We start from the raw sequence: 18366 nt of genomic DNA, 5'->3' as shown, positions 1-18366 counted from the left end.
ACTATGTACTATTACTTTAATAAATGTTCAAAATCATAAAATAAATGTACAAACACAGTATCTAATAGAGTTTTATTTTAATTAACAGAAAATTACTTTTATGGGGGTCGATGGAGATTTCGAAAAATTATGTAGGGGTCGATGATCAAAAAAGTTTGGCAACCCCTGGATTAGACACTGAACAGCCAATCGAGATCAATATTAACATTTTCGGATGGGCACAATGGTGTTTGATGGAGATTGTAAGCTGCATCATACACCAGTTTCAGATTCACAAGTTCATACATGATTTGAAATATGATTTGAAAGCTAGGCTTTTTTTCACATTTGCACGAATAGTAAATGAATCATTTATACTGCGCGGAACACAGTCTACGGTCTTGTGCAAATTATTGGGTTCGTTGACAATGATTCTTTTATAATCTTTTCCTAACTGTATAAAGATTGACTGTATTCAGTACAATTTGATCTAATGCTCTTGATTGAGGACAACTCGTGATTGTCGAAATTCAACACAATCAAGAGATTTTCTTTTGTTTTTATCCGTTTAGTAGGGACCGTAGAAAACTACATTTAACAGTATGTTTTGAAACTGCATATTATTGGTGTAGTTTTAATAGGAACCCAATATGTTAATATAAAACTTTGTACTCCGGCAGCAGAAAACCTCCAACGCAGAAACGGGCACTGCAGATGACTACAACGTGTGTAAATTATTTTTCAGTAAAGTTTTCTTTTTGCTCTTAAAAGCAAACGAACATAAGGGGGAGGGGGGTGTTACTAAACATGTTTCTAATATTAATTCAAGAGCTATTTTTTTTTTTTTTCTTCTTTTTTTTTTTGTTACTTGATGACAGGCTTGACTGTATAGGGAATTTTTTTTTTTCATTTCTAGTGTCATTGAATAAACTGCGACTTACACAACATTAATTTTCATGCATAAGTACCATGTTAACTTGCAAATTTTGCTTCAAGTTTGTTGGATGAACCTGAATTCTTACAATAATAAACCTCAGTCTAACTACGCTCAGGTCACAGACAAATTTGCCCTGATGAAGATAATGTCATAGATTCTGCTACCGCATTTTGTACCTATAATAGTATATTTTGTAATTATTAAAACTGGACTCATTACTGGACTAATATCAATATTTCCTATTACCAAGCATCTCATGAAGCATCTATAATACTACAGCGATTTTTTTTAAGTTTCTCCTAAATGAATGAGTACCAATTCTTCGTTAAATTTTACTTTTTAATACATAGCTTATTTTGTTTCATTTCAATTAAAACCTGTTATCAATATGAGTTAAGCATCACTAGGGTCAATAATAGTAAGACGATGTTTTATTTTTCTCCGGTATGAATTATTAGTGCCATTTCTCCATTCATTTTGCTCTTTTAGTAAATTACTTTATTTCGGTAGTAGCTATTTCGACCACAGCGCTAATGTAAAATATCCTCAGTACTAGACGGATCATGGGTTAGTGTCCCTATGTCGTCAGGTTTACCGTGGAGGTTTTCGTGTTTTTCCTCCCCATGTAACACAAATACGGGTAAGTTCCATCAAAAAGTCCTCCACGAAGGCAAATTACCCCTAATTCTTGATCCAGGACCAACACTAACCGATATCATTTATAACTGCGATCCTCTTCCCTATTGGAAAAAAAGATTTATCTACGCTAACTCTACTTGTTTCCTTTTCTCCAGGTCTTTTTTAAACGCCCTATCTATTTCAATAAGTAACAGTGTAGTTTATTCCTTGTTTCCAAATAAATCTTTCGGAATAGTTGCGTCCATTTGAAGAAAAAAAACTTTTTTTTTCTTTTGTTACAAGCCACGCTTTTTCATGTCTCGAGGTGTTTAATAACAAATTACAAAAGCAGCTTTAATTGCTTTTGCAAATCGCAAACACTTCTTAAAATCGTTTCCATTTACCATTCTTAGCCATATATTCCTCAACGTAATCAGTATTGAAATGATGAGAGCGGTCACGGTATACCTCCCCTGCATCAATGGCAGTGACACGCCCTAGATAGAAAGCCTGGTGACATTCGACCCATAAGCTCTTTTCTTTTGCTATCATGTCACTAAATCGAATCGTATGTTAGTTTTCTGTAAGTGAGAAAATGCTCTTTTTGTCTTACCCCCTTCTGATAGACTCACTTATCGTTGATCGCAAAAGCGGAACTGTGAAATTTATTGAAAGATCTCCCTCGCAATTAACCTAAGTACCACCTGCGGCCGATTTCCGCCTTTCTTCCTTAGATTTGCATTTGACCTTTTTGCATGCGTAAACCTGCATCTAGACTCAATTTACACGAATTTTTGTGATAAACTTTGAAAATTAATTTTAATGAAACCTAAAGTTCATGAGCCCCAAGTGATGTTGTTTTTAACAACAACAACAAAAAAGTTTTTAATAAGCAGTCAAACGAATGAATACATTCATTAATGGTAAGACGTGCTTTAGAGTTGTAAACATTGAGTCATAAAAAAATGTGTACATAATTTCTTTTTAATACTTAAACGCTTACAAACCTGAAGCACATATGTTTCATGCCTTGTTTCTAACACCCATGTGAGAATCACGAGTTTTAATGCATGTCTCATTAGATTCGTGAACAGGATGAACATTCGTCAGGGGTTCGAAGATTGAGATTTTTTGACGACAAAAAGAACTTTTATAAGCAAACATCTAGTCAATTGTGATTTCGATATATTTTGCAATTGCACGTCTTGGAGTTATATATGAACAACATTTTTATCAAAGGAAACAGTGTTTTTTTTTTTACAAAACTGTTCCTTTGTATTGTTTCCTTTCAGATAGACGCTTTACTACGTTTTTTTCTTATTTTCATTAAATGCAGAGTGCAGTAACTAAAAGCTTAATTTTTATTACATAGTGATAGTTGAATGTTTTCAAGTTCAAGCGCTTAGCTAAATAATTAGAAAATATGGCTTCTTATATGAGCCCTATCCCTTGAATTTTTTAAATCCAAGCCAACCCTTTTGGAGCCTTCATTGCTCACTTTCCTATTCGAAAAATGAATGTGCACTGTATGAGACTGATTTATGTATGTAGGACCATTAAAATTAAGTTACAACTTTTGTAACATTCTTCTATTATAAGGGATTAAGAATTTTAACATCACGACTCCTTTACATTAATATTTACAACAAAGATTCTCAACTGTTACTTTTCTGTCGTGATCTTATTTAATTCCTCATATCCTTCAGAGTTAAGTTACCAACCTAAATAACATAAAAATATATCTTGATTAAATTAAATTTTTGGTAAACTCCCGGACTCTTGTAAACAATAACTTTTGTAAGAAACAATCTAATTCACCCTCTGTTATTTAAATGTCGATATCTAGCGATACATTTATGTGTATCAGCACACGCCATCTCATCGCAAAATAAAATAAATAAAACCTACCATTCTCAAATAGCTCACGCAATTCAGTTCATAGGCGTGACTATTTCCTAAGAATTAATTTAAAACATTTTTTGCTCGTTGAATAAGTAGAAACTCAACAAGCTTTTGTGAGGAAAACACATCCTGATAGAATATATTTAAGATCGGATGAGATTAAAGGAAAAATAAATTTATGAAAAAACCACATGCTTGTCCTTAGATAAAGTTACACTCAAAAACGATTGATTCACATAAAATGAATGGAACTTATTTTTCTATGTTTCCCAGTTATGAAATAAATATCGTTTATAAGAAAAACGTGTTCATTCTCCTATAAGACGTTTTCTATCCAGTCGTGAAATGAATTTTTAAGAAATAGCACTGAAGCTATATACAATACCCAAAATTCCCAAAATTCAACTCACTAAATCAGAAAGGAATACCCTCTAACATTTGAGGATTGTGTGAAAGTTTTTTTTCCAGTGGTAGTAAACTTAAACAGAAGTTTTTTTTTTAAAAAATATATAATTATTAGTCTTTCGAATGTTATATAACCCAAAACAATGATAAATGAGGGCAATGATTTTTTTTTATGTTTAAAAGTGGCGATGAAGTTACGGCAAAATATACAATGATTTCCCTTAACTATCATAACTAACGAAAATGTAAGGGACATAATATATCGGGAAAATATTATCTTATTTAAAGGAAAAGTGAACTAAGTGATGTCACTGTTATAATGATCGAGGTTTAAATATCTTTTTATTAGCTTTAACTTTAAAATAAACTATTCAAAGCCTGAGAATTCTCCTCTATATTTTGGCCTAATCCTAGTATACCATTACACAGTAGATGCGACGACATTGGCGATGCTTGGGAGGGGATAAAGTATGAATCTGTAGGTGTAATAAGACGAGAGTCGGCAAGGCATGCTATTGCTTTTTTTATATATATGTTTTTTTTTCACGATATGTTCAACCATTTGCAATTTTCAAATTACGATTTTCTGTTTATGCATTTTCTGATTATGCTTAAGCCAATTCTTGGCGATAACAGTAAAAACTTCATTTCGGCGTTTGTACAGTTTGGGGAAAAGCGTCAACGATTTACCTAAGTTTTTTTGAAATTGTGAGTTAATTACTACCATAATAAATACATCTTATGAGTCTTGCTACCATTTATAGAATTTTTAAGGACTTAGCTTCATTGCTCAAATGTGAAAAAATACATCAGAAGAATATCCTACATTTTGCAAAAAAATACTAAAAATTGAAACTTATTTTTATGCAATAATTAAAATGACTAAAAAAATACTAATTAAGTTTAATTGATTAAAATATTTTGAAAAAATAATATTTTATTGAATTTATGAGATTACTTTCTTAAGATACACATTTCTAAGTAAAACTCGAAAATTCTGACATTCTTTAGCACTCGGATTTCATGAGGTACTACTCTTAGCCCCCAAAGAACCAAGGATTTTACCGCTCCAGTCGGATGATTACTCTCAACCACCACAGATTTTACCGTTTCAGTCGTATGACTATTCTCAGCCACCATAAATATTACCATTCCTGTTGTATGATTATCCTCAGCCACCAAAGATTTTACCATTCCAGTTGAATGACTAATACTGTCATCAACTTTACTTTCTAGTCTTATGATACTTATCACGAGCAATACTGTTCCCTCAAATTGATAGGTTTTGGATACAAATGAAATTCAAATACTGTTTTACTAATTAAGTTCTCTTTATAAAAAGAAATTTGCTTCTTTATTGTCATGTGTATTATGTTCTTCCAACTAAAATTACTTCCGACCAATATGGCTTCTAAATAACTCATAGATGTCTTCCTTTGCAGTTGGAGGTGGATCGGCTGGCGCGGTTGTAGCTAACAGACTCTCTGAAGATCCACACATCAGTGTTCTGTTATTAGAAGCTGGTGGAATACCAAAACTTAAGAGTGAAGTGCCAATCCTTGCTGCTCAATTACAAATGACAAGAAATGACTGGAAATATCACACCACTCCACAGAAATACTCCTGCTTTGGACTAGTTGGCAATGCAAGTAACATATTAATATTATAAATTGTGTAGGCTCAGTAGTTAAAATCTTGGACTTCGATCTAGAGGGGCCGGTGTTCGATCTTTGAAAGCTGCTAAGATCCACCGAGTACATGCGATATATGTGCTCGCAAAATCTGCGGAATCGAGAGTCCTGTGGTCAATCACTGAGCAGTATCATCAGTATAGGGATCTGGTTCAAATTTATGTCTAAGTTAGGGGACGAGATCTCTCGAATGAATGGTACTGCCATCTATCCGGAAAGTTCTGAGCTAAAGTCGTACTTTCACCCCAGTGCTGCTTTCTTGTCCAATAGAAGGCACTCCTTCCGGATTTATTCGCAGGGCGGATGAGCATTGAGCTTGTCCGAGTGTCATTAGGAACAGCAATTAATTGTGCTGACACTGGACATTATTCGATATCTCGTAACAGGTACAAAGTTTTGATTGTTGGGATGCAAACATTGTAGAGCCTCGCTAACCAGGATAATCCGGAACTAGCAATTGTATTTGAGTCGCGAGAAAGATATCGTGGAAAAAGATAATGACTCATTGTCATAATCCATAAATCACCTAAGAATGAATCGCAATACAATGTCAAAATAACTAGGGCAATTGTGATAAAGAATTTGTAATTTGTAAATCGTTCTACTAAATCTCACAATATAGCAAAGACGACAAAATCACGTGGGTACGGATAGTAATGCATTGAAAATGAGATCGTTCGCTATGTCTCATACATTTTGTGTAGAAGAGAATGAATCGGTCATAAATTTCGAAACCTTTTCACGCAAATTATTTAAAATTTCAAATATTCCTTTTTTGTTCTATATCGAACGTAAAAACGATGCTTTCTGAAAACATTCTTTCTGTCTGTTGATATTGGAATTTTGAATTTTTCGAATTTTCGGTCTTAGGTCCCTATTAGTTCACATTATAAAGGTGCATCTAGTATATAAGATTTGATTTTTTAAAGTTTTATTTAACAGTAAACTAGTTCAAGAGAAAATTTTGTTATTTTTCGGGAATAATGTAAAGTGGGAAAAAAATATACGAGTGAATAAAAAAGTTAAAGACAGTAAATCTTTTAGATACTATAAACCAGTACCATCATTAATCTGAGACACAGAATATAACAATACCATCATTACCTGAGTAACAAGTACCATCATTAACACTAAATTGCCCAAGGAAGTCATTTTGACGGCTTTTTAATTTCAATTAGAAAAACAATGATGTATATAATGACACAATTTCTTCCAATTTTGTGACTTTTATAATTATTTTTGTTGTTGATATTTACTAATAACTTGTTATATAACTGAAAGTAATATTAAAAATATTGAAAATTAATTTTAAACAACTTTGTTTTTACATTAGTAATTCCTTCACAATGCAGTCGTTTTGACTGCTTTTGGGCAATATAGATATTTCAATCTTTCTAGTGTTAATCTGAGACACAAAATATTATAATAGAATAGGAATAGAATAGTATTATCGAATTGATAGAATTACAAAAAATTAACATGAGAATTATTAAAGAGAAGAGGCAAAACCAGACAAGTCCTGTCAAGATGATGATAGTACAAAAACGGTTGTTTTTTTTCCCTTTTTAACATTTCTTTTTTTGTACATTATATATTGTTTTCTATCTGTTACGATAAATATTTATGTATGTTAAATTAATTTCTTTCCTTTTAGCGCATGCCTTGGCCTCGAGGCAAAGTACTTGGAGGTTCCAGTGTTCTAAACTATATGCTGTACATTCGAGGGAACAAGAGGGATTATGACCAGTGGGCAAATTATGGAGCATATGGATGGAGTTGGAACGAAGTATTTCCCTATTTTCTCAAATCGGAAGACAATCGAAATCCGGAAACTGCTTACAGTGGTTAGGATACATTCTTCATATTTTAAATTTTAATAGTCTGATTGAAAATGAAAATGGCATGATGGAAATTCTGTTATGCAATCAGCAGTGGTTTAGAAATGCTTCGAGACAATACATAGATCTGTAATACCACAAAAGCGTTATATTTTATCAAAACAGTATCCCTTCGGGTAAAACTTTTATTAACGAAATCCATATCATATTATGTGATGCCATCAATGTGCCACTCATGGAAACTTTTCAGACATACATAAGAAAACAGTTAAAAACTCAAAACCTTTTTTAAAATTTTTAAAAAAAATTTATTTGTGTGATTATAAAAATCAGTATATCTTTTTTTATTTCTAAACTGATTTTTATGGCACAAATATTAACTCTTTGGGGTCGTATGTCTGTTGTCAGCGACAAGATTCTACCGTTCCAGTCATATGACTACTCTCAGCCACCGAAAATTCTACCGTTCCGGTCGTATGACTACTCTTAGCCACCAAAGATTTCACCGTTTCAGTCGTATAACTATTCTAAGCCACCATAGATATTACCGTTCGTGTCGTATGACTATTCTCAGCCATCAAAGATTTTACCATTCCAGTCGAATAACTAATACTGTCAGCCACCAAAGAGCTTTTATCCGTTCTAGTCTTAAGTCTACTCTCAGTCACCACAAGAAAGAATGATACTTATCATGAACACTACTGTTCCCTCAAATTGACAGGTTTTGGACACAAATAATTAGTAAAATGCAAATAGTTTTCTAATAATATTTTACTAATTAATTTACTAATTGCTTCTTTATTATCATGTATATTATGCTCTTAAAACAAAAATTATTTTCGACAGCAAAGGGTTAAAAGTTTTTAAATTTATCAATTTTCACATATTCTGATAAATTTATGAGTTAAATTAAGCTTTCCTCAAACCATTTTTGCATCCTTACTCGATTACAAATGTTTGAAGAAATTTTAAAATATGTGGACCCTACACTCATGCACGAACATAAATTGTAGTTAGCTTCTGAAAAACCATACGATAACTAGTATCCTTCATAAAGATTATTTATTGAATAAAAAAAACTGTGCAATACACTCGAAAAAGGGACATATAATGTACAAAAAAATATGCTACTTCTATACATTTTTCACAAAAGAGGAAAAAAACAATCAAGAAAGCAGCTATTTTTGAAGGTATGAATATGAACTGAAAATGAAAAAAGCCTTTTATTGTTATTGCAGCATGTGATGAGTGATTTAATTATTTATTTTTTAGGTTACCATGGAATTGGTGGTCACTTAACCGTATCTACTCCACCCCATGTTACTCCTTTGGGTTATGCTTTCGAACAATCAGCTCTATATTTAGGATACCCAAACAGAGATCTCAATGGACCCTATCAAACAGGTACACCACCATTTTAATTTTAAAATTACATTTCGATTTTTTTTAATTCTTATAACTGAATAAATAGTTCGAAAATTAAAATCTGGAGATTCGATATTTTGCACCAATGTAATACGTAGTTACATATCGTTAGCTTTAAACTGATATTGAACATTCAGGTACATTTATAATGTCATAATAATGATTTTTGCAAAAAAGACCTTTCAAATATAAATACAGATTTCCTTTTTTTTTTAATTATTTTTATTTTCAGACTTTTTCTGTATATTTAATGGTTCAAAGCTGTTTTTACAAAACAGTTTTTTTTTTCTTTTTCACCCTGATCATAAACGGATTAAAACTGTTAATTCAAATTCTACTTTTTGCCATGCAGTGTTGCTTACTGTAAAATAACTTTATCTTGTTTTTTTTTTTTTTTTTTTTTTTTTTTTTTTTTTTTTTTTTTTTTTTTTTTNTTTTTTTTTTTTTTTTTTTTTTTTTTTTTTTAAATCATTTTACGATTATTTTCTTTACACTTGCTCCTATTTTTCAGAAATTGTTTTATGGTTTTGAACATCGTATAAACTGGCTTCACTCTAGAATGGATACTCTAAGTGATTATTACCTGTCTTCAGATATTTTTCGCAAAGTTTAATTGCCGAGCATTTTATAAGGATGGGCCAATATAGTTTTAAACATTTTTACACTTAAATATGATTTTAATAAGACTTTTAAGATAAAGACAGTTTAAGATTTTTCTTCATATCGAAACACCACTACTGCTGTGGTTAAGTGGACAGAGTTCTCGTCTCTTACTGAGATGGTCCGGGTTTGAATCCCGTTATTGGCTGGTACTACTCTCCTCTCGTACCAACCATAGACTTATAATATAGATAGACTGCTCACCATGCATTACATGCAGAAACCAGCAGCCTTATCAGGAGACTCGTTCACCGGTTCATGAATTTCCAATCAAAACTTTTTTCAATCAAAGCGTTTCAAACACGATCTCCTGTTTGATGATTTTTTAAGAACGGGTGTGATTGTTGACTTTGATGCCGCGTGAAAGAGAAGAGGCGAGAAACATTTTGTTTTGTTTTTCTATTTAAAAAAAAAGACTTTTTTTCAGTCGTTTGTTATGTTGTAAGTCGATACCAAAGTCTTATAATGAACTATATAAAACTTAGTAGTACTTTTTGGTTCACAACAATAAAGTTTAAGGGATTTTTTTGTTTTGATTATGATTATCTCATATGCCAAAAACATACCTTATTATTCTTAGTTGAAAATTTTAAAAAAAATTATTACTATAAATGTTATTTAATTTTTAAGTTATGTAATGTTTATTGGAAGTTATTAAATTTTTCTCAAAATATCCTAAACTTTGGCCCAACTTGTTAAATGCAAGTGATGCGAATGAAAGCTTAAAAAGGGATGTTGTAAATATTTATTTCATTTTTTATTTTAAAAGATAAGTAATTTCGTCATTTAAGACAACGTTTGTCTTAAATTTCGCCGCTATGAAAAAAACTCTTAATGAAAGGTGCCTTCTCAAAATGCATTTCATAATATCGAGAAAATATGACATCGCCAAATATAGGAATAAGTAGCCTACATTGCTTACCATTCATTCCTCCATTTTCGTCACGTGCTGAGTGGCTCAATCAGAAAGGGTTTCAAAGTGAGTGTGATTTTACCATCGCGAGAGCAGTCTACTCATATTATTAGTACTCTATGATATTATTAGTCCACAAAGCTCAGATGGTTATTTTATAGAGCAATTTTTTGTTAAAATTTGAAAAAAATTTTTAATAACAGTACTTCTCTACAGACGTTCAACGTTAAACAACAGATTTTTTTCGTAAAATAAACTGTTTTATACTGGCACACCAGCAGACAGTTTTTTTTTTCTGTAGCAGATTTTGTTTCAGTGTACTTTCCACCAAAGTGGTGTAGTGCAACGTCTTGCGTAACCTGTGGATCTAGGTGTTTCATAACACCAAGAATGTTCTTTTACAGTAAAGTATCCCCACCTCTATTTTTGCGATTCAGTAACACTAAAATATCTCATTTCAATAAGCTAGGGTATACATAAGAGTCAGTAAAATTTATTTTTCCGATATAAAACAAGAATCATTCTTTTAGGTACTCTAAATTTCTTAATATGGAACCTTCAAGGATGCTTTGCAGTATTTTAAGACGCTCTCCACTTTATTGTATTGATGGACTGTCATGTTCGAAAGAGCAGGAGAAGGACGCAATTTTTTTTAAAAAAAAACTTAAAATAAAATGAGTTTGTTTAATCAATCAAACACATAGCACAAAAATAATATTAATATGAATTACGAAACCAAAGCGGATCGAAATTGATTATAAAGTTATTGAATACATGTGACAGATTTATATAGAGAGAGCGAGAAAAAAACGGACCACCCTGAATTACTTTTAATATAATGATCGGATCTTCAAGTTCTATGGCTCAATGATTTAAGGGAGTGACCTCAAGTATGCTAATGAATGAGTGCAGACGATATTCTAAATTATGAAATCATACATTAAACTTACTTTTTCTGGAAAAAAAAAACATACTTTTTTTGACGGATTTGGATTTCTGACCATCAAAATATATAGGGGTAGCAGCAATCTAGGAAATAGGATTCCCATAGTTTGGTCAGGAGAGCGATCCACACCTTAATGTTAGTTTTGCTTTTTGCGCCATATTTCAGGAACTTTTCAAGCAAACTGAAAAAATTTTGCCCACAATTATAAAATTTGGTTATCCAAAGATAATTACATGCAAAAAATAATAAATGCTTACTAAAATTTGCAGTAAATATAAATTTTAGTAAGTTTTTATTATTTTTTATTAAATAATTGTGGGAAAAAATTTTCAATTGTAGGATATACAATTTTTTATAGGATTTTGAAATAAGTAAATTTGCTCGGCAAAATGCAAAATTTGAGTGCAATCGATCAAATAGTTCCTGGGAAATCAATTTTACAGAAATTGATTCCCAGGAACTATCGATTGCTATTCAACCAATTTCGCACAAATTTTGTATTTTACCTTGCAAATTTACATACTTTAAAATAATGTAAAAAATTTTATTCATTACAATTCAAAAGTTTTCGGACTATTCTTAAATAAAATAATAAAAAATAAATATTTACTGAAATGTATTTTTTTGTATTGAATTATCTTTATTATTGGTTAGATTTATTATATTGATTGGAGTTGAGAATAAGCGAATTTTATAATTGTCAGCAAAAAATTTTCAATTCGCTTAAAGTTCTCGAGAAATGGTGGCAAAAAGTGAAATTCACATTAAGGGGTCCAAACTTTGGATCGCTCTCCAGACCAAAGTATGGGGTTCATATTTCACAGATTGCGGCTACCCCCTATATATTGGGGGTCCGAAATCGGAATCCATCGAATGAAAAGGTATATATATTGAGACAAAGAACTCTGATTTTATGACGTCCCGCAGTGGACTGATCGTTAAGACACGATTCCCAGGAGATCACCGAAGTCAAGCATCACTGACTACGGTCAGTGTGTGGGTGGGTGACCACTAGGGTGTGCGGTATTGGTCCTCGTTAAACTGTGCTACAGTAAAGTGCTCGACTTCATGCGCAGGTCGTCGGGCTACCGAAGAGGGGGTGCCATCCCTTCCGCAGAGGATCAAAATTGTGATGGCATGTCTTCGGATCATCCTCCGGGATGTTTCCCAGACCGTCGCCAATAGCCCATTGTGCAGCTCTAGTGCGACGTAAATTAACAACAACAACTGATTTTATGACTTAAAATATCGTCTGCACTCATTAATTGGCATATTTGAGTTCACCCCCTTGAACCATTCAGATTAAGGTCCTAAAACGATCCGATCAATAGATCAAAAGTTACTTAGGTTTTCTTCTCTTTTTTTTTCTTGCGCACTGTACATTGTTTTACAAGAACAAAATTATCTTTATTTTTCAACTAAAAATGGAGATACAATTCGACATGACAATTTCGTTCTGCGAAATTTTCAGCATTGTGCGAGACCGAATCGAATAGTTTTTTTTTAGTTACCATATCAATTTTTAAATTTCATTTATAAAAAATAAATGTTAAACTTAAGGATAAATTATTTCATTGTATATTTCTGTGTTGCGCATTTTTTGTTGAGCAATTTTGTTTATATGGAGAATTTTATAATGTTTCGGTAAGAAAAAATAACACAGACGAAAAGCAAAAAGTTTCAATTAATTTCCCACAAAATACAGCTCGGAGATTTGTTCCCTACTTTAATTCTTGATTCTATTGAAGTTTGTCAATGCAACCCTTTTTCTTTTTTTTTTAAACCTACCAGAATCCAAACGTTTTTCTTCTTTCAAACTTTCACTTCACTATGCAATAATTCAATTACTTCAGTAATTGAATTATTTTTTAATGAAAAATATATAATAGCTTATAAGAAAAATTAAAATTCTTGAATTGTGAATCAAAAATCTAATTAAGCTCATAGTATGTATTTTCAAATTATATCCAAGGCTTATACAAAAGGTCCTTGACATGCGGAACAGTAAATACTCCAAACCTAAGACACTGATTTTTATTTACTTATCTTTGAAGTTTAAATAAAAATCAAAAAATGTAAGAAAACAAAAAAGAAACTTATCCATCGACTTAACTAGTATTTATTTTTAATGCGTTTTCATAAACTTTCCCGCAACCTTTTCTCTGAAGTTAGATTAGAATTATTTTGCATTATCCGTACAGATATCTTAATGCCTTCTTATTTTGATTATCTATTGTGCATTGTTTTCTCATTTATTGTATGATGAAAATAATAGTTATTAAAAATTCAAAAGCAGCTTCAACTAAAATTTAGTTTCTAAGAGTTATTTTTCTAGATTTTTTGTAAATCATTTCTTCCAGCGAGTCATTTAATTTTCCATCCTTTCACTTTTTCTATTTTATTTTGCAATAAATGTATTTATGCTTACAAACATTCTAATAAATGTATTTATGTTTACAAACATACCAACCGGGCTGCATAGTGGTCAGGAAACTGACCTACTTTACATCAGAAAGGTCCAGGGTTTGAATCCTGGACAAAGCAGGGATCATTCTCTTAACTATCTGTCTTTACTGTGAGAGCAACATTAGCCCACCTAATGTAATGCCCCCTTAAAGAGTGGCTAAAAAATCTGCCCTACTCATACCCGAATGACGAGTGTCAATAGAGGGGTATAAAGCCTAAGAATATTAAAAATTATCGGGCTAGCAAAAGCATGAATAAAATAAAATAAACACATGAAGAGATAAATTAAAAGCACGAGATTTTATGGAACATCAGAGAGTTTTTAAAAAGATATTTTTTTGATTTGATGTCTTATACAAACGGGATTTTCTGTTTTTTTGTAAGTTTATTCTAACCCGTTACGGCATTTTCTATATTTAATTACTAACCCGTTACGGAAAATTTAATTTCGTTACTGTATTTATTGCTGTGAAATAAATGTTTTTTTTTTATTGAAAAAGAACTGTTTCTTAATATAGCTTGATACGTCACGGGGACCATTAGTAAAAAAAAATGTTTGCAAACATTCTACACTTTTACTGTGCTTCAATAAGATATTTATTTATAATATGTTAAAGGAAATTGATTATTTAGTGCAAAAAAAGGGTGCAGGTCTTGTAGATAGTACCTGGAAACGACTAGCTTAATAACAGTTTTTAAACTAAAGGATTTTTGCAATAAATCAAAATATATTTTTGAAGCATTTAGATTTCTCAAGAGTTAAAAAACTGTAAAAAGTAATCTCATTTATGACACTATATTAGTTCGATAGAAGTGATTACTTTTTCATTTCCATATCATCGAAATAGCCTCTAGAATTATTGCGCTCGCTCATAAAATTTTTGATCCTTTTCAACCTGTTGATTATCTTACGCAATGAGAATTCGAAGATGTTTTTCTTAGACTTAGCATAGGACTACGCAATTTGATTCGAGACAGAACATATTGCAGCAGAATTAGGTCTAATGTTTATTCAACATTCCAGCTTATACTGGGACTTTCAAATTACCATGCTTGCACTATTAGAAATTTCTCGGTAAAAATGGTTATATAACAATTCATTTAATTGTTATTTTACCATATTCAAACAAAACAGTTAAATAACCATAACAAAAGAGGATATTCAAACTGCTAAGTGTGAGAAAAAACTTAATGGATTGTTTTTTCCTAATACGGTTAAGCAATCAGAATTTTATACGCTCCAACTAAGACCACCTTATGAAGCCAATTTGTTCCAAGCAACTGGGTCAGAGAGCTAATCGGTCCATCTCATGACCGGTTGAACAGGGGTTCGATTCCCAGCGTTGATACTACAATATTTCTTTCATTCCGTAAATGCATTAACAGTTTCCAGTGTCCTGCACTCTTCAATACACGAATCCTAAACTATAAGAATACGAAACTATCATTTACACAAAGACGGCTAATCCACAGAGCTGCAATGCCCCTTCAAGTTTCATTTTAGAAACTATGCTTGTTGTAAATGATTACAAAACCGCAGTTTTGTATTCACGGTTTCCTAACCGTACCCTATGTAAACGGTTTGAAAACCGCAAAGCTAAAAAAAAATATTTCCTAACCGTAATGGTTAATCGGATGGACAGACTGCTGCCTGTCATTTTACCGTCATTTCAGAATGAAAATTCCAACAGCGTAACATATCTTTTGGAATCCCTTTCAAAAATAGAAACACATTCAATCATTAAAAATTGTTTCAAGTTCCATAAAGAAATAAAACTGGTTTTTATCTTTTACTGTTGATTCGACAGATTTCGAATGAACGTTTGTTTCTTCCTCGCCTTAGTACTAATTTGCGATCCTAAATGTTTATACTTTTTTTTTGAAAAATTGTGTCGTTATTGACAAATTTAAATTCTCTCTGTAGGTGCTTCCATTCCTCAAGGAACAATTAGAAGAGGAACACGTTGCAGCACTTCCAAAGCATTTTTATCGTCGGCAGGAAAAAGGCCTAACCTAGATATCGCCATCAAAAGTTTTGTCGTTAAAGTAAGTATCGTAAAAATTGCTCTTGCCCTTTATGCTAAACTCTTTCGATATGAGTAGGACAGAGCTTGAAAGCATAATAATTAAAAGCTTTGTATGGATCTATTATAGATTGGAAGGTAACACCAAGTAAGTGAATAGGAACATCCCCTAAATAAATAAGCGGTTAAATTTTTAAGCATAAATGAAATGAAAATTAAAGGAGTTATTTTGTCTACGAGTTTAAAAAACGTAATTGTGAGAAAAATCCATTTAAATTTTGCAAAAACTAATTTCGCCTCAATGCAATTTTTTTTTTTACATAAATACGCTTTAACTTATAGAACTTTTAGGGTAATAGGAACAGTAAGAACTAAATAGTGCCTACTGTGGAATTTTGTATTAAAAAAAAGTGAAAATTTCGTAGTCTATCCTCCTTTGCATCTTCATTCTATTCTGTTTTGTAGATCATAATAGACAAGTCTAAACGTGCAAAAGGTGTGATTTACAAACGTGCTGGCAAACTCTACAAAGTTTATGCTCGTAAAGAAGTTATTGTATCAGCTGGTGCAGTGAACTCTCCCCAGCTCTTGATGCTCTCCGGAATTGGACCCCGACAACAATTAAAAAAATTCAGAGTGAGTATTTTTTTTTCTAGTTACCTCTTTGTCCCCTCTGGCATGAAATTGAAGAAAAATATTTCAGAAAAATATTCAGTTATTTATGAATGATATCTTTTTGTTTCCTCTGGCATGAAATTGAAGAAAAATATTTCAGCTTAAAAGTAATAAATGCCTGAAATGCAGAAAACCATTTCTTATTGAGGGATGACCCTCCTCTTAAATCTTCAAATTAATTCCATCATAAAACTTTAAAGCATATACGAAATTAAATTTTACTCATCATTTTATAATTTTATTAAAATGAATTTGACTAAATACGGCGCTCATACACACAGGTCATCACGTGCATATCGTCTAAATACGGCGCTTGTACTCACACTACAACATCAAGTGAATGCCAGTTTAATAAGGTGCTCATAAAGCTGAGTCCTTTAGTTTTCTCATATACCCTAAATATCTATGCTAATATAATTACTTAAAATTTTATTTGAATCATAAGTAGCTTTTTCATTCCGAAAATAAAGAATATTTAATGTGAAAAAGACTGTATTTTGGAGGCCAAATTATTTTTGGAAGTATGCTAGGACCCGGATTTATTGAACCAGATCGGATTAAACCGGGTATACATTAAAAAAAATGAAAAAATTAGTTTATAGATCAAATGGAAAGAAAAAACGTCACAAATAAAACTTTGAACATACTTCTTTTCATTGCAACAGGCATCATCTGCTCATCCTTTACACTCGACATAGTATATAACTTACCGAAGGTTTTTCTGCTTGAAATACTGCGCCTAAAGTTAGTAGATTTTATTTAACTTTATAACCAACGTTGAACAGACGACCTAATTCAGAGTTTACGACTATCATGGTTCAACTTCGTAACCTAGTCATTTTGATCCCAATCCAGAAAATAGGGGAACTCCTGGAAGCATTGGCACAACCTAGCTTTTGTGGAGGACTTTTTGATGGAACCAACCCGCATTGGCGTTACGGGGAGAGGGAAGCCACGAACATTTTCCACTAATAGCCCAACGGCAAGGGGAATGAAACCCATTATCTTTCCACCACTGAGGGTATTTTATGTAAGCACTGCGGTCGGTGTCAGTCGGGAGCAGAATTCATATCGAATAGCAAAAGCTGAGATTCGAACCTGGTATACCTCATTAGGAGGCGAGCGCTCTGTACTCTGAGTCACCACTGCTAAGTTGTCTGGTATTTTTAATTATTTCATGCACAAATTATTCAAAATTAAATGGATTTTCCCTTTTCCTATATTTCAAAAAACGAAAAATTTGATTTTTTTGAAGAAAAACAAACATTCCTAACGGAAACGCTTTCTTTGCACTATTACAGAATAATTTTTCCAGATAAGTAAATCCACACGTAGAGAACATCCATAAATCACTTTTTGGCGTGAGTATCACTTCCAGGTTTTTTGTGCGAAGCAAACATTAACTGTTCCGTTAAGTGAATCTTTTCACTACACATAATGAAATCACACCTTTCATTTTTCAAATAATAAAGATAAACTCTTATACAGTTCTTAAAGTGAGTCATTTTACTGATATTTTTTTTCCTAAATTTTAACCATTCATCAGTGAGCTTTCAATTTTAGCCATAGCTCAAAATACAGGTCTAGGAAAATGATCACAGCTTAAAGTGCGTATTTAAAAAAATGAACAGAGCTCAGTTGCGTAGTTAAGAAAATATATAGTGATATGGCATGAGCCACATTCATGTTCTTCAACACGCATTTCGGACTACGTTCAGAAAAAAAATCACTTACTTATTTTTAAATTGAATAATGATTTAATGAGTATTTCTCTTTATTGAAAAAACGCAAGGGTCGTTATTTTGGGTGTTCAACTGAAGGCTACATTTGATTTTTTTGCCGAGAGAAAACTATATGACTTAGAAACTTGAAATAACGAAAATGTGT

The 18366-nt window shown here is 31.9% G+C and overlaps 1 protein-coding gene across 1 annotated transcript in view; it reads left to right on the top strand.

Annotated features, from left to right (window-relative positions):
* Nucleotides 1–18366, top strand: part of LOC107451282 (glucose dehydrogenase [FAD, quinone]) — a 37772-nt gene that overhangs the window by 6585 nt on the left and 12821 nt on the right. The window contains exons 2-6 of the mRNA XM_071180252.1: nucleotides 5284–5486; nucleotides 7187–7376; nucleotides 8643–8774; nucleotides 15705–15826; nucleotides 16270–16440. Of these exons, the coding sequence (XP_071036353.1) occupies nucleotides 5284–5486; nucleotides 7187–7376; nucleotides 8643–8774; nucleotides 15705–15826; nucleotides 16270–16440 (818 nt within the window). The remainder of the gene's footprint in view (nucleotides 1–5283; nucleotides 5487–7186; nucleotides 7377–8642; nucleotides 8775–15704; nucleotides 15827–16269; nucleotides 16441–18366) is intronic.

This window comes from Parasteatoda tepidariorum, chromosome 4 (assembly GCF_043381705.1).
Source record: "Parasteatoda tepidariorum isolate YZ-2023 chromosome 4, CAS_Ptep_4.0, whole genome shotgun sequence".
NCBI classification, from domain to species: Eukaryota; Metazoa; Arthropoda; class Arachnida; order Araneae; family Theridiidae; genus Parasteatoda; species Parasteatoda tepidariorum.
Note: the sequence above shows the minus strand (reverse complement) of the source record. Positions and strands in the feature narration are given on the sequence as shown.